Below are 20,525 nucleotides of genomic sequence, written 5' to 3'. Positions count from 1 at the left end.
ACATATAAGGTATGTCTGTGCTCATATAAGGTATGTCGGTGCATATTTAAGGTATGGCGGTGCACATATAAGGTATGTCGGTGCACATATAAGGTTTTGTCTGTGCTCAATATAAGGTATGTGGATGCACATATAAGGTATGTCAGTGCACATATAGGTATGTCAATGCACATATAAGGTATGGCGGTACACATATAAGGTATGTCGATGCTCATATAAGGTATGTTGGTACACATATAAGGTATGTCTGTGCTCATATAAGGTATGTTGGTGCACATATAAGGTATGTCTGTGCTCATATAAGGTATGTCAGTGCACATATAAGGTATGTCTGTGTACATAAAAGGTATGTCTGTGCTCATATAAGGTATGTCGGTACATATTTAAGGTATGGCAGTGCACATATAAGGTATGGCGGTGCACATATAAGGTATGTCTGTGCTCATATAAGGTATGTCTGTGCACATATAAGGTATGTCAATGCACATATAAGGTATGTCAATGCACATATAAGGTATGTCTGTGCACATATAAGGTATGTCTGTGCTCATATAAGGTATGGCGGTACACATTTAAGGTATGTCTGTGCTCATATAAGGTATGTCTGTGCACATATAAGGTATTGCGGTGCACATATAAGGTGTGGTTGTGCACATATAATGTATGTCTGTGCACATATAAGGTATGTTTGTGCACATATAAGGTATGTCTGTGCTCATATAAGGTATGTTGGTGCACATATAAGGTATGTCTGTGCTCATATAAGGTATGTCTGTGCACATATAAGGTATGTATGTGCTCATATAAGGTATGTCTGTGCTCATATAAGGTATGTAAGTGCACATATACGGTATGTTGATGCACATATAATGTATGTCTGTGCACATATAAGGTATGTCTGTGCACATATAAGGTATGTCTGTGCTCATATAAGGTATGTCTGTGCTCATATAAGGTATGGCGGTGCACATATAAGGTATGTCAATGCACCTATAAGGTATGTCAATGCACATATAAGGTATGTCTGTGCACATATAAGGTATGTCTGTGCACATATACGGTATGTCTGTGCTCATATAAGGTATGTCGGTGCATATTTCAGGTATGGCAGTGCACATATAAGGTATTTCAATGCACATATAAGGTATGTCAATGCACATATAAGGTATGTTGATGCACATATAAGGTATGTCTGTGCACATATAAGGTATGTCTGTGCTCATATAAGTTATGTCTGTGCTCAGATAAGGTATGTCAGTGCACATATAAGGTATGTCGGTGCACATATATGGTATTGCGGTGCACATATAAGGTATGTCTGTGCACATATAAGGTATGTCTGTGCTCATATAAGGTATGGCGGTGCACATATAAGGTATGGCGGTGCACATATAAGGTATGTCTGTGCTCATATAAGGTATGTCTGTGCTCAGATAAGGTATGTCAGTGCAAATATAAGGTATGGCGGTGCACATATAAGGTATGGCAGTGCACATATAAGGTATGTCAGTGCACATATAAGGTATGTTGGTGCACATATAAGGTATGTCAGAAGTTGTAGTTCCATTAGTTATCATCAAAACTAAGCATGAAATAAAAACAGAAATAGTTCACTGAAACTGTGACATTTGATGTTGAATATTGATACTAAATATATACAAATGTGTAAAAGTATGATGAATTCAGTTTTCACAGTAACTATCTAATTTTGTATGCAGCAATCAGCATTTGAACTTTTAACAGTGTAAAAGATATTACTGTTTTCTGTGTTTCAGCCCACACCCTGTCACTACTTCATTCGGATGTTAGAGGATAAAAATAAACTGCTGCGCCATTTCACACAGGTGTAGGATTTGTCATTAATTAATTCATTTGTAAGCCTGACACAAGATGTGATAAATCATTACCTTCGTTAATTATGTCTCCCCCAGGAGACACATTGTTTTTGCCCTGTCCGTCCATCCGTCCGTCCTTCCATCAGGGTTGTTAATAATTACTTGCAATAGTAATGCATTAAATTAGCATTACTTGGAAAAAGATGGCATTAAATTAGCATTAGCATTACTCATTTTTATCAAAGTATGATTAAATTAGCATCATAGGGTGCATTGCTTGCATTACCATTACTTTTTGAGAGTCTTGCATGTTATATCACATGCATGTTTTTCTTAAATCATTTTAGTTACAGGTCTAGGTTTGTCTACTGAATATTAAATTACGTGTATGACTTCCTTGTATTTATCTGATTTTTCTATTTACCATTTCTTTATAAAAAATAAAAAATATAAATTAAAATAAAATACCAAATGTTGGAAATACAGGGATGCATGAGCATTTTTAATGTTAGAGAAAGTCAAAAGTACTGTTAATGGCTCCCTAACAGCCTAATTTATCATGACATGTAAAAGCTAGTGCTTAAGGTCTTAAATCATATCAGTGACATAGTGTTATGATAAAAGGTGTCAAAAGATAATAGATTCTGTTTGATATTTTGGGTGACAAATCTAATTATGTCACACTATTTTGGTATTATAAATATGCACCTTGGAGTTGTCCAGGTTTTAAGTTTTTTTAAAATCTTTAGGTGTACATTGAACAAAAGGCAATTATATCATCAGACAGTTTATTAAAATCAAACAAAAAACTATTAGGAACGCTGTAACTGTATAATAACAGCAACATGTGATTTTTTTTTCAGTGATACAAAAAATATGCTAATAATGCTAGCATTACATTAGCTTACTTACTTTGCATTAATTTAGCATATTTTCAATGCTAAAATTGTGGCATTAATCATTACTTGGCATTATTTGAAAAAAATAATGCATTACCATTAGCATTAGCATTACTACAACCCTGCCTTCCATCCGTCTGTCCTTCCGTCCATCCGTACGTCACACTTCATTTCTGAGCAATAACTGGATAACCATTGACCTAGAACCTTCAAACTTCATAGGGTTGTAGGGTTGGAGTAGACGATCTATTGATTTTGGGGCATCCGTCAAAGGTCAAGGTCACAGGGGCCTGAACATTGAAACCATTTCGATAATAACTAGAGAACACTTGACCCAGAATGTTGAACTTCATAGGATAATTGGTCATGAAGAGTAGATGACCCTATTGGTTTTTTGGGTCACTCCGTCCCAAGGTCAAGGTCACAGGGTCTTGAATTAAAACCATTTCCCATCAATACTAGAGAACCACTTGACCCAGAATGATGAAACTTCATAGGATGATTGTACATGCAAAGTAGATGACCGCTATCGATTTTGGGCACTCCATAAAGGTCAAGGGACAGGGGCCTGAACATTAAAACCATTTTCGGTCAGTAACTTGAGACCACCTGACCCAGAATGTTGAAACTTAATAGGATGATTGGTCATTGCAGAGTTTGATGACCATAACGTTTTTGGGGTCACTTGTGAAAGGTCAAGTTTCACAGGAGCCTGAACTTTGAAAACATTTCCGGTCAGTACTTGAGAACCACTTGACATGATGAAACTTCATAGGATGATTTGTCATGCAGAGTAGATGACCTCTAATCAATTTTAGGGTCACTCTGTTAAAGTCAAGGCCACAGGGGCCTGAACATGGAAAACATTTCCAGTCAATAAACTTGAAACCTCTCGACCAGAATGTTGAAACTTCATAGGATGATTGTCATGCGAGTAAATACCTATTGTTTTGGGTCACTCCGTAAAAGTTTTAGGTCACAGGGCCTGAACATTGATAACGTTTGATCAATAACTTGAGAACCACTTGACCAGAATGTTGAAACTTCATACTGATTGACATGCAGAGTAGATGATTATTGATTTGGGGTCAGTTATTAAAGGTCAAGGATCACAGTGGCCTGTTCATTTAAAATATTTTTTGGAAATAACTTGAGAACACTTGACTACAATGTTAAAATTAATTAGGATGTTGGATGCAGAGTAGATGACCCCTATGTATTTTGAGGTCACTTGATCAAAGGTCAAGGTTACAGGAGCCTGAACAGTCTTTGGAACACTAGGCCAAGAGTGTTGAAATTTTAGCGGGATGACTGGACATGCCAAGTAGATGATCCTATTGCTGCCAACATCAGCGTCTCTTTGACTTTCGCTCTGACCCTATTGACTTCTTGCCTATAGGATTTGCATTGGGGGAGACATTTCGCTTTTTTACAAAAGCATTTTTTAGTTGTTCTTAATTTTTAATTGGGTTGTGATAAATTTAAATATTACAAGGTTTAGAAATGAAAATACATCTAATTAATATTGGGTGGACGGATAGTCAGTGGTTTGCACACTGGCCTTCCAATCCTGAGGTCGGGGTCGATCCCTGGCAGTATCTGGGAATTTTCAGAAACGCTTTTCAGTGTTTCCACCCAACTAGAGGTTGTATGGTCGGGGAACCCAGGCAAACCTTGCGTAGTTCAGTGCTTTACACTGGGGCCGTTAAGAACCAGGCTGTCTATTCGACAACGAGCTAGGTAAGTTAGCCGGATATGACCTGTATTTGTATTTCTGATATCTCTGTCGTGGGGGCTTTGTCCCTCTGTCCTTGGTCAGTGCTCTGTGTCCTGTACTAGTAGAGGATGATTATGCGCCCTATGTGGCTGCATTTGATAATATGTAAACGCCTTGGCCGTATTAATGGTAAAATTTAATTGTACAACGCCAGTAATATACTATGTGTAAATTAGGGGTTTAATCAAATAAAGCAGTTTTCAGTTGTTTTTTTTAATATATTGTTGTTCCTGAAAAAAGGAGAAATTGTTGTCTTTAGACTACTCATACAGGATATTAAACAAACTGGTAATTTGCACATGAAGGTACCAGTACTAATGAGATATATATTACAGTAAAATGCACACAGTCATGAGGGATGAGCAAACTGCTTGAGGTATTCAGGGTTGCAAGCAAATACAAGGAAAACAGTCAGAGAACCCCATGCCCGAGTCGGTGAGCTCAAGCACCATGTTTCGCGTAAATGAATTTCAACTAACCCACCTAGAAGCTATGTAATATTGTTCTTGCATTGTTGTAGAATATAGATGGTTGGAAGTGTTAGCGGTGTCTGTAAGGGGAATTGATTAGGCCCATGGCACCATGGAAACAGCTCACTGTATGCAATGTGGACAAACATACTCACAGAGATGGGTCAGAGGCAAGTTTAGCTTAACCCACTACCATTAGATTCATGTCACACGTATGTAATTAAAAGCTGTCAATGGTTTGCATAGTACTGCAGTCACTGTGTTGGCTCAATCATATTTAATACCGTATCAACTCATCTTGCAAGTTGATGAATAAATTGAGTACATTGTAATTTGCTGGGCATTATCACAGTTATTGGATGTATATTTATGTCGCAAACAGATCAAGGGCAAATCAGACCCAGCTAAAATAATTGATATTCACAAAAGCGTTACTTTCACAAGGTAGAAAGCCCACATGTTTCAAGCTCATGCCTGCCACCAGTTTAGTGTAGTTTGTTTGTGAAGCTCGAACCCACATCGGTGAGGGGCAAGTGATTTGAAGTCAACGGCAGTAACCACTCGACCATGGAGGCCCCTAGTGTAATATAGGGAAGAATGTTTAAAATGTACTATTTTTGCATGATGTTGTATGTAATGGCAGTAATACAACTGGTAGACTGAATTGGTTTTTGTTACTCCCAGTTAATTGTTGCAGGTTTCTGTATCAGCACTAACTGAAATAATGCATAAAACTGTATAAACTGTGTGTGTTAAGATTAATTATGACTTTTGTTAAACATAGAGGATCCAAGTTATAGCAGAGAGCATGTTTAACAGGTTTTTATTTGTTACAGACAAGATCTATGCTGCTGATGGTCCTGTTCCTAGATGTGCTGAGGTACACTGTGGTGGACTTGTTAGACCAGGTCAGTAACTTCCTGGTGCACCTGTACACCAGGAATCCAGAAACATTTATTCTGCTTTCAGAAAGCGATTTTATATTTATAGTTTATTGAGGTTGTTCTGCACATTTGGATCAAAAAGTTTCCTGCAATTTAGAATTTGATTAAAAGCTGATTTTTCAAAACATAGGAATATGCATCTTAAATTTGGCAAATGAAAAAGCTAGGGTGGTATGCTTTACGTTTTGCTAGACTGGTTTGAAAGATTTGGACCTCGCACAAGTTTTATTATATTTTCTAGTCCTTTGGGATATCATGCAGTCCATTCAGTATATTATATTATGTGTAATAGAGTTCCGCTTGAGCAGGTGCTTGGGGGCATGAGAGGTGTTGCACATTTCATTACCTCTCATGAACAGACTAAATCAAACCGAGTCTGCTATTATTATACCCCCACCAAACATGTTTGAGGGGGGTATATAGGAGTCAGTTTTGTCGCGTCCCGTCCCGTCCCGTCCCGTCCCGAAATCTATTATCTCAGTTATTACCAAATGGATTTGATTCAAACTTAAAATACATGTTCCACCTTATCACCCACATCATGTGACACAAGGTGCATAACTCTTGACACCAAGTTTTCATGAATTATGTCCCCTTTTACTTAGAATTTAAGGTTAATTTTGTTGTATTTTCACTATATCTCAGTTATTACTAAATGGATTTGATTCAAACTTTGATTCCACCTCATCACCCACATCATGTGACATAAGGTGCATAACTCTGACACAATTTTTTTTATGAATTATGCCCCTTTTTACTTAGAATTTAAGGTTGATTTTGATGTATTTTCACTTTATCTCAGTTACTACTGAATGGATTTGATTCAAACTTAAAATAGATGTTCCACCTCATCACCCACATCATGTGCCCACATCATGTGACACAAGGTGCATAACTCTGACACCAAGCTTTCATGAATTATGTCCCCTTTTACTTAGAATTTAAGGCTAATTTTGTTGTATTTTCACTATATCTCAGTTATTACTAAATGGATTTGATTCAAACTTAAAATAGTTGTTCCACCTCATCACCCAGATGATGTGACATAAGGTGCTTAACTCTGAAATAAATTTTTTATGAATTATGTCCCCTTTTACTTTAAATTTAAGGTTGATTTTGATGTATTTTCACTATATCTCAATTATTACAAAATGGATTTGATTCAAACTTAAAATAGATGTTCCACCTCATCACCCACATCATGTGACACAAGGTGCATAACTCTGACACCAATTTTTCATGAATTATGCCCTTTTTACTTAGAATTTAAGGTTAATTTTGATGTATTTTCACTATATCTCAATTACTACTGAATGGATTTGATTCAGACTTAAAATAGATGTTCCACCTCATCACCCACATCATGTGACACAAGGTGCATAACTCTGACACTATTTTTCTTGAATTGTGTCCCCTTTTACCTAGAATTTAATGTTAATTTTGATGTATTTTCACTATATCTCATTCTGATTGGCTTAGAGCCAAAGGGAAGTAACCTTTTTTAACCTTTGTACTGAGTTTCTTCCCTTAAATTCCAGGAATTAGTCTATTTTTAGAAATCCTATTTTTAGATTTTCAATCTTTTTTATTATAAGTCCTATGTAAAAAGTAAAAACATTTTTCCGTGGTAACATGGGTCGGTAAGGACACTTCTTTGTATTCACTTATAGTGTATCTCTAATATTAGAGATTTAATATATTTACTAGTATTACTATACTAGTATTATACTAGTATTACTTATATGTGGAAGCCCAGGATGAAGTACTCCAAAGTATTTTTAAGATTCCTTATGGTTGCCATTCTTCTGTGACAAGACCGTATGGTGGGGGTATGAGTCACTCCTGTGACAGTTCTAGTTCTTCTTGGTTGCATTCTTTGCTTCCAAAAGGATCTTTTTACAGATTTTATTCATAATGGGAGTCTATGAAAAAAATCACAATTTTGATAACATTTTTGCGAATAGAATTATTTCTGCAAAATAGATGTTAATGAAACTTCTCGCAACTGTTAATAAACTTATGGCCTATGATATGATGAAATAAAATGTATAGGGCCATGTCCTTGTTTTTGAGATGTTTGTCAATGATTAAAGAGGTCCATGCCTTTTTAGCTTGTTTTAATACACTTTTTGAAATTAATGTGTCCGATGTTTTAATATGATATTTTAACTTTAGAAATTAGTGACATTGCCATAAAATTTTAGTGGGGTTTACTCGCCTGTTGCCATTAATTATGTCTCCCACCACACCACACAGTGGTGTGGGAGACATATTGATTTACTCCTATCTGTGTGTTCGTCTGTCACAAAGCTTGTCCGCACTCTAAGTCGAACATTTCTCATCCAATCTTCACCAAGCTTGAACAAAATGTGTTTGCCAATAAGTGCTTGGCCAAGTTTGATAACTAGCCAGATCGGCCAAGGCACTTCAGAATTATGGCCCTTGAATTACCAAAAAACGCTCAGATTTCTTGCGCATTTTTTACCTCAAAAGGACTCCTATACTACTTTTAAAAGTATAGGGGTGCTTTTGAGGTCAAAAAAGCGCATGCACATGTACTCTAAGTAAACAGTATATAAAGACTGACTTACTATTTAGATGATTAGACAGTTGTGGAAGACATGCACTTTCCTCAAAAGAATCTCTGGTTTTTAAAATGATTTTCATTTCTGTTCGCCGAATCATCGCATTGTTCTAAGTTTTCCGGATAAATGACCGTACACCATTCCAGTTTATCAAAGATGCATAAGTACCTTAAGTAATGTTATGTGCAATACTGCAATATGTATATTAGGTTAGGTATCCAACAGAAATATATATGGATGAGCTCCTATATATCTACCATATAAGATGTTCTCAATCAGAGGCATAGAATTCAGCCGTACCAGCAACAAGCCAAAGTCATTTCATTTACACTGAAAAAGCCTTTAGTTTTCATTTTTATGAATGTTCTGATTTCATTTATATTTGGTATTTACCAGAAAAGTCACAAATAATCATTGTGTTAGTATTTACAAGATTTTACCTGTAATATATAATACAGTCTTTGCAGTTTCACTCTTCTTAAAATTAATGTCATTAGGTGTCATTTGCATCTTAAATATGATACACTCTGAGCTTTGTCAGTGATGATCTAAATTCCATGTTTTCAATGCTTTAATTTTTACAGACATAGTAATGTTTGGTGAAAGTTTGCCAGCAAGATTTGGTGAACATCTCTCTGTAAGTAATATCTTTTAAAATAGTACCAATATTTTCATATGCATCAGTGTAAGATGACATTCAATTTGGTGTCCAAATTCACTTCAGTCTTTTGGTGCATTGCTGTATAGTTTAATAAATGTATATAATGCATTGCTGAGGGAGTCAGTGTGCAGTGGTTAGCAAATTAGACTACAATGCCAGCCCTTACAGAAGAAAAAGGCCTGCTGCGTACTCTTGCTGTGTACATACAGCGTATATGATGCGTACATGATGTGTACTGAAATCAAGGGCTTTAAATAGTACGCAGGATATACACCGCACATACACCGATAGTACGTTTGTAGTACACTTTTGACATGCAAATGAGCTCTGCCGCGTACTACTTGCTGCGTACATGCTGTGGACTACATAGTACACAGCATGTACGCTGGAGGAATTTAGTATGCAAGAAATAGTACGCAGCATGTACGCGGCACATACACTTTTCACATGCAAATGAGCCTGCGGTGTACTACCCCTGCGGCGTACATGCTGTGTACTCCTGCGGCGTACATGCTGTGTACTCCTGCGGCGTACATTCTGTGTACTCCTGGCCAAGTCCTGCGGCGTACATGCTGTGTACTCTTATGACGAAACTGCTGTGATAATGTAAATTCCTTACCCCACCAACTTTCTTATGCAAATGCTGATCATTTGGACAGAAAAAAAACAGAAAAAAGATAAGTGACATGCATCAATAAGTATTTACCCTTACCAAAATAATGTAGATTGATGTTATCAAATAAATTAGTATGCTTTTCTTCATCCACTTTTCAATGAAATAAATCAATTTTTGTAGCATGTAATTTGGTAAACATCTGAAGAAAATGGCGTAACTGCATCAAGGGGAAACAACTTTAATGCAACTAAATATAAGTGTTATAAATTTCGAAGTATCTGCGGTGTACATGCAGTGTACTATTTTCTTGTACAAGTCCCTCCTGCGTACATGCAGTGTACTCCTTAAATTTTCAGAGTCTGTGCTGCGTACTTGAAGTGTACTAGTGACCTCCTGCGTACATGCTGTGTACTCGTCGAAATAGTATGCGGCATGTACGCGGCATGCGGTGTATGTAAAATGTACTCCTCTGGCGTACTACTGTGTTCGCGGCATATACACAGCAAATACGCAGCATGTACGCCACAGAGGCTTGCTTCTGTAAGGGAGCAGTCCGGGTTTAGATAACCAGTCATAGCAGATATCACTGCTGGTTTTAAGTCCTGAATGATTTTCTTAAATTGGTACTATTCCCAGCAGTATCAGCCTATATACTGGATGCTGGGGAGGTAAATATGACGCCTGCCATGGGCTCGGTTCCATACATTCCAGGCAGGTACTCTTGTCAACTATTCATGCTAAACAAGAAACGTTTAACTTTACTGAAAATATATTGAATTGGATTTGAAACTTGGGGTTCCATGGCAGATCAGTGGTTCTACTCGGGTGCCTGCCTGTGCCTGTAGTAAAACACAATAGAACAAACATTTGTACTTGTTTTGTAGGACATAGATGACTGTGATTTTCTGCTGATTATGGGGACGTCACTGGTAGTGAGACCATTTGCTAATTTACCTATTAGGTAACTATACTGTAGTTAAATGTAAAGATAGTCACTAATAATTGTGCTACAAAATTCATAATATGGAATAGTTTCTTGTGTAGGTTTTTGTCCATTGCAGATGTTTAGGCACATAATCATACATCTATGTAGCAACAGCTTGATTTATTCATATTTGAAAACAATACCTTTCATGATGAAACAACACTAGAAATTTTTAAAAAGTCACCGTTTTAACTAAAGCAAGCAAAATGAAAGTAAAAAACATTTAACTTTGACCAAAAGTTCGAAGTTCAGGACAATTTTTTACCCAACTGAAATGACATTATAAAAAGTATTTCATAAGAATGCTTGATAACGAATATGTTCTGCATTGGCATTTTGGCTTGATCAAGGGTAAGAATAGATAAAAATAGTAGGCAGATCCTCTAAGAAGTGCATCATATGTTTGGTTGAATAAAATTGACAAATGGCACAACTGAGTTCATGCAGGGTTATCTTGGAGCCTAAGGCTATTTGAATTATTCATGCATGTATTTTGTGAATGCAATTTCTTACTTCCACTTGCTATTTAAACATTCTTCAGTTGTAAATGTAGTTCAACAAGCAAATGAGCCGCCCCATGAGAAAACTAACATAGTGCATTTGCGACCAGCATAGATCCAGACCAGCCTGCGCATCCGTGCAGTCTGGTCAGGGTCCGTGCTGTTAGCTATCAAAGCCTATTGCAGCCGTTAGCGAACAGTATGGATCCTGACCAGACTGCACTGATGTGCAGGCTGTCTGGATCTATGCTGGTCACAAATGCACTATGTTGGTTTTCTCATGGCTCGGCTCAAATGGCTTTCTGTTGAAATGGGGAATGCTGATATTGTGTATGGGGAATAAGTCATCAAACCTGATATTTCTGATTTTGAAATGGTACATTTATTACATACTTTATCCTTTTTTTTCAGAACCCAAGATAATGTCCCGAGACTTTTCATTAATCTGGAGAAGACAAAAACTGTAAGTTACATATAATTTATAAAAGTATTATTGTTAGAATCTCATATGTGGGTCTTGTCATAATGAATTTATTAACAGTTGAAATAAGAGGCTGTGCAGAGCATTTTATTGTTTTTATTGAAAAAGTTTAATAAAATCAATTTGGAAAGCCGCATATGTACAGGTTTTTATGTCTCCGACCACACAGTGGTGTGGGAGACATACCGATTTACTCCAGTCTGTGTGTCTGTCTGTCTGTCTGTCTGTCACAAAGCTTGTCTGCACTCTAAGTTGAACATTTCTCATCTGATCTTCACCAAACTCGAACAAAATGTGTTTGACCATAAGAACTCGGCCAAGTTCGATAACTAGGCAAATCCGCCCAGGCACTTTTGAATTATGGCCCTTGAATTACTGATTGGCTCCACTCATCACAGCCATCGAGAGAAACTAGACATTTTTCAATGGGATCCATTCATCAAAGCCATCGAGAGAAACTAGACATTTTTCAATGTTGCAGTTGTGGGAGACATGCGCTTTTCTCAAAAGCATATCTAGTTTATCACATGTTAGCTTTTTCTGCAGAAACATTGAAATTTCATCTCTCTTTTCCCAATTATAGGCAAAGTCATATTGACTTAAGGTATTAGAAGCGTAATAGAGTACCTCCTTTTTGAAAAGTATTCAATTCCTACCATAAACCTACTTTACTGCATTTCTCAGCAGGGCGTAGGTGCAAGCCCTACTAGGACCAAATTTTTTTTTCCTTATTTTCCTTTTTTCTAGTAAGTTTTTACTTCTTGCAAGACTTATAATTGATTTATTGTATAAAAATGGAAAAATTAATTTGATAAGCGATTTCTTGCTGTTCAAAGTGAATTTACTACTTCAACAGAAGGGTTAGAGTTACCCATCTTTAAAAATATTGAGTTACATGCGGTAAAAGTTCTCTGTTTTGCTTTCACTCTTTAGATTACATATCGTGGAAGAAATTTAGGTAGGTTTTATGTCTACCTCAAGGTTATTTTTGAATGAAGTAAGCAAAATTCAACACAGAAACACAGGATTCGACCTTATTTTTTCAATGTTGAAGTTAGAATTCTGTCACATTAAATCCATTTACTTGAGGCACCCTAGAAAAAATGATATTAACATTTTTATTTTGTGTTTTATAATTGTTTACCAATAGTTTGATGTTTCTTTTATTAAAATTAATGGTAAAATGAGTTCTCTACAAACATTTTGGATAATGACCATCACTTTGAAATTTGTATGTACTTGAGCTTGAGGAGATACCATAAGTTATACAAAATTTATAAAAAACGGCACAGTAAATGTTGTTTAAAATTGCAAAACAGTGCGAAACACGGTCACCTTTAAGAATATACCAAGCAAATGCCATTTTGTAAACATTACTATTAGGCATCTAATACCTTAACACGCTTAAAGATGGCGTTAATCTCAGGATGTTATTACATGAATGTAATACCAGAAATGTGGCATGGCTTTATATCATTCCCATAACAACAAGTACGGCAATCAAAATTGTCTTGAATGAACTATAAACAAAATGCAAACATCAGAACACAGTATATGTGAAGTATTTACATAAATCAAATTATGTATGCTGAAGTAGAATTTCATATATGTGTACTGCCATTTGAGCCGAACCATGAGAAAACCAAGATAGTGCATTTGCGACCAGCATGGATCCAGACCAGCCTGCGCATCCACACAGTTTGGTCAGGGTCCATGCTGTTCGCTAATGGTTTCTCTAATTGTAATAGGCTTTGAAAGTGAACAGCATGGATCCTGACCAGACTGGATCCATGCTGGTCGCAAATGCACTATGTTGGTTTTCTCATGGTGTGGCTCATATATTTTTCAGTCTAACCATCCAATGACTGTCCTGTTCTTTGGTGGAGGATTTGATTTTGATAAAGAGGATAATATAAGGTAACATTATTCTAACTTCTAGTATATCTTTTTCACAGGCAAAATCTTTAGCGGAAGAGTCTCCGTTGCCAAGTGATTATTGTCACTGACTTCAAATCACTTCTCACTTTGGATGTAGAATTATTTCAAGTGAGGAAGATAAGGTTTAAGGAAGATACATGGTCCTGCCCAGGCACCAGCTCATGCTTGAAATATTGCCAGAGTGGCACTTGTGTCCTGCCCAGGTACCAGCTCATGCTTGAAATATTGCCAGAGTGGCACTTGTGTTCTTCCTCCCCCTTACAGAAGAAAAAGGCCTGCTGCGTACTCTTGCTGTGTACATACAGCGTATATGATGCGTACATGATGTGTACTGAAATCAAGGGCTTTAAATAGTACGCAGGATATACACCACACATACACCGATAGTACGTTTGTAGTACACTTTTGACATGCAAATGAGCTCTGCCGCGTACTACTTGCTGCGTACATGCTGTGGACTACATAGTACACAGGATGTACGCTGGAGGAATTTAGTATGCGGGAAATAGTACACAGCATGTACGCGGCACAGACACTTTTCACATGCAAATGAGCCTGCGGTGTACTACCCCTGCGGCGTACATGCTGTGTACTCCTGCGGCGTACATGCTGTGTACTCCTGGCCCGAGTCCTGCGGCGTACATGCTGTGTACTCCTGCTGCATACATGCTGTGTACTCTTGTGACGAAACTGCTGTGATAATGTAAATTCCTTACCCCACCAACTTTCGTATGCAAATGCTGATCATTTGGACAGACAAAAACAGAAAAAAGATAAGTGACATGCATCAATAAGTATTTACCCTTACCAAAATAATGTAGATTGATGTTATCAAATAAATTAGTGTGCTTTTCTTCATCCACTTTTCAATGAAATAAATCAATTTTTGTAGCATGTAATTTGGTAAACATTTGAAGAAAATGGCGTAACTGCATCAAGGGGAAACAACTTTAATGCAACTAAATATAAGTGTTATGATTTATTATAGACGATGTGTGCATAGTATGTATTTATTTTGATTAAAATCCATTTGAGAACAATCTGGGACTGGAATTACATAAGCATTTATACACTTTTACGTCCGTAAAAAGTAGCGCACCAAAAAATTTTGGATTGATTTTTTCCAATGGGGCGAGCGCAATTAGCCAAAAACGTTCTGAAAATATACGAGCGGCAAATCCGATGAACAACTTTTTAATTTGGTGAGGCCTTAATGAGTTAAGATAATGAGCATTAAAGCCTTTATAAAACATGATAGAATGGTGTTTTGCTTAAGAGTATTCAAATAACAGTGAGAGCTATTAATTCTTCTCATTCGGGTGCTGTTGAGGCATTATCTTGGTAATTATTTCATGTATTACAAAATGTAATGCAACGAAGTTCAAATAAGGCTTTTCAATTATCCAAGTTAGAAAGCTCCAGGATTAATTCAAAATGAAAAAGAATATATTTTTACACTGCATGCAAGGTGCAGCTCAGAAATCACTAAGATGTAAGCTTCACAAATGAACATTGCAAATAGTTTGGCAAATTTTCATTGTTCAGAATACCGGTAATCTGAACTATTCTATGCTATTAAGATAAAAGTTATTCGGAAATCAAGTTCTTGCTTCCAAAAAAAAAAAAAAAATGTAGAAATCCTTTCTGCATGAAGTGTACTACAGACTTTTACCTAAAAAATTCAAAGTATAAACACCAAAAGAAAATGAACAAGTCCCTCCCGCATATATGAAGATTACTTCAGACTTTAACTTATAAAAAAAAAACTAAGTATAAATGCCAAAAGAAATTGTACAAGTCTTTCCCGCGTATATGAAGTGTACTGCACAAATTTCAAAGTATCTGCGGTGTACATGCAGTGTACTATTTTCTTGTACAAGTCCCTCCTGCGTACATGCAGTGTACTCCTTAAATTTTCAGAGTCTGTGCTGCGTACTTGAAGTGTACTAGTGACCTCCTGTGTACATGCTGTGTACTTGTCGAAATAGTACGCGGCATGTACGCGGCATGCAGTGTATGTAAAATGTACTCCTCTGGCGTACTACTGTGTTCGCGGCATATACACAGCAAATACGCAGCATGTACGCCACAGAGGCTTGCTTCTGTAAGGGCCACTTCAAAAGCTGGAAAGTCACTGTATGAACTGTAATTGTGTTGGTGCAACTCTTTACCCAGCAAAAGAAATTTTAGGCTCAAAATCCTTATTCTGTGACTTTTAAAGTCAAGTTTGCTGTATCAAAGTCAAAGATCGTAAAGCAAAATAATTTAGAAGTTAGGCCTGTAGTCAGCATACTTCATACAATGGATTCTATGCTAAATTTATTGAGGGAAGATTTTGTCTATGTCCTGAAGTAGATACATTGTAGTTTGTATCTTGTCCATTTATAAGTAACTCTTCTATAAAAACCAACATAATGCAAGGTTATGTTTTAATCCATGATAAATAACTACAATTATAAAAGGTGTAACCATTATGTTCTGTAACAGGCTTTTGTAAGCAAAATTCATGTATTGAACATTGTTGTTTTCAGAGATGTGTTTTGGCAAGGGACATGTGATGATGGTTGCTATGCCCTTGCAGACCTGATAGGATGGGGGGTAAGTTACCCACACTTTGTCAGGATTTTAAATATTTCTTTTGAGTCATACTAACAGTAATGGTTATTTGGTAATTTTCCCACTTCTAATAGTGAAAGAAGTCCCAACATGTTTCCATGCAGTTTATATCAAGTATGGACAGCACTTTTGTAAAACAACCAGATTTTTCCAAGTCAGCTGAATTCTTCTAGTGAAATAATTTGACAACATGTTTAACAAAAAAACAACTGTTAGTTACTACAAGGCAGATAGATTGAAGAAGCCTTTTACACTTGACTGCAGAGGCCGTGCATGGTACAGAATGCACAGTCTTTTTCATTGGCAAAATTCTAAACTATTTATTCTACTCTGCAGTTATTTTCATACGATTTATAAAAGTAGAAATTGCTATGGAAAACTTTAGCAAATACTTCAGTTTTATTTTGTTTCAATTATTCATATTTTTATTTTTAGGATGAACTTAGAACACTAGTGTCAGAAGAGCATGCCAGGTTAAACAAAAAGTTTGGAATCCCAAATGAATCAACTGTCTCAAACAAGACAAATGCTTCCACAGAGAAATCAGTACCAAAGAAAACCACTTCCTTTGAACCAAAGAAACAAGAAACCAAACCAGTGACAAACTGTGTCAACGGACCACACACTAACATTTCACAGAAATCACTGAATAATGGAACCAATAAACTGTCACAGAAATCAGTGAGTAGGGAACCAGTGAAATCAGCAGCAGGTGGGAAACGGAAGTCGGTTCCTGGAGATACACAAAAGACAACTGCTAAAGCATCCACATCAAGTTCAGGCCAGTCAGTGTTACAGAAACCTGGCAGAAAATGAGAAATTGTAGGGGAGCCTTGATTTGAAATATCATTCAGTTCCTCCAAAGGATTTTGTGTAAATGATGTTAGGATGGTTTACATTATAAAGTCTGAATCAAATGCAGTATGAAAGTGTTTATGCTTATTGACAAGTACTCTATATCTGGTGCTATATTTTTGGACAGGCGTAATAATCTGTTGTATTGAATTTTGTAAAAGCAGCAGACTGCTCTAACTTCTGCTTTTCAGAAGCTCAAGGAGTATCATCTGTAGTGTGGTTCTGTAACAGGCTTTTGTCAGTTCTCTGTAGATGAATGTCATGACTTGAAAAATTAAAAGAAAGGATAAATCTTATTCAAAAATATACCCTTAGCCTGCTAAATTTCTAAAATGGACTGGTCCATCATTCAATTTGGGCCATGCCACTTATTATTCAAAGGGGTGTTCACTGAAAATTGACTGACTGAATAGCAAACAGTGCAGACCATGATTAGTCTGCACGGATGTGCAGGCTAATCTTGGTCTGCACTGGTTGTAAAGGCAGAATAACTCGCCACCAGCAGGTTAAAGGTTAAATAAAGATCAGTTAAGCAAAGTTTATCAGGTAGTATTTTATGATTTAATCCATCCTCCCTATTTCAATAATATCATTAGTACTATGGTGTGTATGCAAGTCATGCGTTGTCTACCTTATGATCTAGAATCTATATAAAGAGACTGTCAGACATAATTTTAAATTTTTTTTGTACTTGGCAAATTACTTTCCATGGTATTTCTGAGGTTGTAATTATATATACCATCCTTGTTAGTACACCAAATTTTTAATGAAAAACAGTGAAGCTTGTAATTAATTATAACAAAGTCATTACATTTTGTATTCTTGTTAAGTTTGAAAATAAAGAAAATACAAATTGGAATAAAATCAAGAGACAGAGTAACATCAGATATTTGGGGGCCTATTTGAACGAAACTTTAAACTTTCAAAGAGCATATAAAAATAAAGTGTAGAACGGCAATGTTGAATTTTTTCCGAATCAAAAACATTCGCAAATATTTGACTCAGGATGCAACTGAAACCTTAGTGCTATCGCTGGTTATTTCGCATTTAGACTACTGTAATGTTATTTTATACGGTATTTCTGATTGTGACATCGCAAAACTGCAACGCATTCAAAATATGTGTGCGAAGTTAGTTCTGAATCGTAGAAGAAGAGACAGTTCTAAGCAGGCACTCTACGATTTGCACTGGCTGCCGATCAAAGCCAGAATAAACTTTAAGATCTTGACGTACATGTTCAATTGCCATGTTGGAAATGCGCCTGCATATTTGATTGAACTCTTAACACCGAAAATCCCCCAGCGCTCCCTCAGATCCTCGGAGTCATCAGTTGACTGTTACACCGTCCCTTTCAACAAGCGAAAAACTTTTAGTGATAGAAGCTTTAGTACTATAGGGCCAAAGTTGTGGAACAATTTGCCGCTGAACATCAGACAAAGTTCTTCAATTGACTGCTTTAAGAAAAAGTTGAAAACGCATTTCTTCAGAGACTACTTTGCATTATTCTAAGTTTTGACTGAGTTTTAAAACAGTGATGCTAGTGACAGTGATAGAAGTTTAATGTTTGTCTGTGATAATTATATGTTTGTAATATTTTAAAATATAGTATTATCATTAACTTTAAATTAATAATTGCTATTTTAATTCGTTTTAATTAATCTTATTTAAAATATTTTATATTTAATATTTTATTTCAACTTGTATTGTAAAACGCCATTGAATATGTTTTAAATGTAGAAATAGGCGTTTAAGCAAATAAACCAGTTTCAGTTTCAGTTTCAGAATAAATCAGACTCCTGTTTATTTTTATGAATATTATTTCAGTGAAAAAATGCTTTTACACTAAAAACTGATAATGAACTGCCCGAAAATAATTTTATGTGTACCAGTGTTCTTAAGGGGAGTGATGAGCTAGTAGTTGCAGCGTCGGCAGATTTAATGTACCAAAATATTGACAATGGCAGGATATTGGGAAGTGAACTGTTTTATAGCCAGTTACTTGGGCGTGATGTGATATATATATATATCTCTCTCTCTCTTGACAGTGTCTTATTATGTAATTAACTATGATATCATGTCAAAGTGAGATGTCAATTTGTCCAAATAGTGTCATACTATGTCAAAAGGCTATGTTAAAATGTCAAAGTACAGTGTGATCTTGACTATAGGGCGTGTTATTATGTTAAAAAAGCTAGACAAGATCAAATGATACTTTATCAAGATAACTTAGCTTTGTGACATACTAAGACACTGTTTTGACAAGTTAACACCAACTTTTACATGTTAACATGTCTAGTTAAAATACATGTAATAAGATACTATTTGGACAAGTTAATTTAACACTTTCATATAATAATATAACGTATTAGCAAGATAAAACACTGTTTTGACAAGTTAATACTACACTGTGACTTTTTAACATAATAACATGCTCTGTAGACAAGATCGCATGGTACTTTGACATAATAACATAACACTTAACACATAACATAATAAGACACTGTTTTGACAAGTTAACACCACACTTTGACATGATAACATTGCACTTTGACATAATAACATGGCTCAAGGTCAAGGTCACAACTGAGGGTCAAAGGTTTGAGCCTTCCATTTTGTGTCTGCTCTATCTCTCCTAAACCCCTTGAAGGATTTTCATCAAACTTGGGTCAAATAATCACCTCATCAAGGCGATGTGCAGAACTCATGAGCCAGTCATACTGGCTCAAGGTCAAGGTCACAACTCAAGGTCAAAGGTTTTAGCCTTCCATTTCGTGTCCGCTCTATATCTCCTAAACCCCTTCAAGGAATTTTATAAAACTTGGGTCAAATGATCACCTTATCAAAATGATGTGCAGAACTTATGAGTCATCCATGCCGGCTCAAGGTCAAGGTCACAGCTTAGGGTCAAATGTTTGAGCCTTCCATTTTGTGTCCACTCTGTATCTCCTAAACCCCTTGAAGGATTTTCATCAAACTTTGGTCAAATGATCACCTCATCAAGAACTCATGAGTCAGCTATATCAACTCAAGGTCAAGGTCATAACTCAAGGTCAAAAGTTTTAGCTCTGTATCTCCTAAACCCCTTGAAGGATTTTCATGAAACTTGGGTCAAATGATCACCTCATCAAGACGTTGTGCAGAATTCATGAGACAGCCATATAAGGTCAAGGTCACAGCTAAAAGTCCAAGGTTTACCCTTTCACTATCCATAACAGTGGCGGGGGATTTAGCTGTCTTTCAGACTGCCTTGTTAACATAATAGCACGCTCGGTAGACAAAATCACACGGTACTTTAACAAGATAACATGGATTTTAACATAATAACACGCTCTGTAGACAAGATTACACGATACTTCAACAAGA

The 20,525-nt window shown here is 36.3% G+C and overlaps 1 protein-coding gene across 1 annotated transcript in view; it reads left to right on the top strand.

The window, feature by feature from the left end:
- Positions 1-18,938, top strand: part of LOC123524735 (uncharacterized) — a 66,911-nt gene extending 47,973 nt beyond the window's left edge. Inside the window, exons 23-34 of the mRNA XM_053522221.1 lie at positions 52-72; positions 389-451; positions 1,103-1,186; positions 1,744-1,804; positions 5,082-5,151; positions 5,818-5,889; positions 9,095-9,147; positions 10,672-10,748; positions 11,684-11,735; positions 13,603-13,670; positions 16,223-16,289; positions 16,743-18,938. Coding sequence (XP_053378196.1) covers positions 52-72; positions 389-451; positions 1,103-1,186; positions 1,744-1,804; positions 5,082-5,151; positions 5,818-5,889; positions 9,095-9,147; positions 10,672-10,748; positions 11,684-11,735; positions 13,603-13,670; positions 16,223-16,289; positions 16,743-17,123 — 1,069 coding nt within the window. The 3' untranslated portion in view covers positions 17,124-18,938. The remainder of the gene's footprint in view (positions 1-51; positions 73-388; positions 452-1,102; positions 1,187-1,743; positions 1,805-5,081; positions 5,152-5,817; positions 5,890-9,094; positions 9,148-10,671; positions 10,749-11,683; positions 11,736-13,602; positions 13,671-16,222; positions 16,290-16,742) is intronic.
- The last annotated feature ends 1,587 nt before the right edge of the window (positions 18,939-20,525 follow it).

The sequence above is a fragment of the Mercenaria mercenaria genome, chromosome 1 (genome assembly GCF_021730395.1).
Source record: "Mercenaria mercenaria strain notata chromosome 1, MADL_Memer_1, whole genome shotgun sequence".
NCBI classification, from domain to species: Eukaryota; Metazoa; Mollusca; class Bivalvia; order Venerida; family Veneridae; genus Mercenaria; species Mercenaria mercenaria.
The sequence above is the reverse complement of the archived record's forward strand: the minus strand, read 5'-3'. Positions and strand labels throughout refer to the sequence as shown.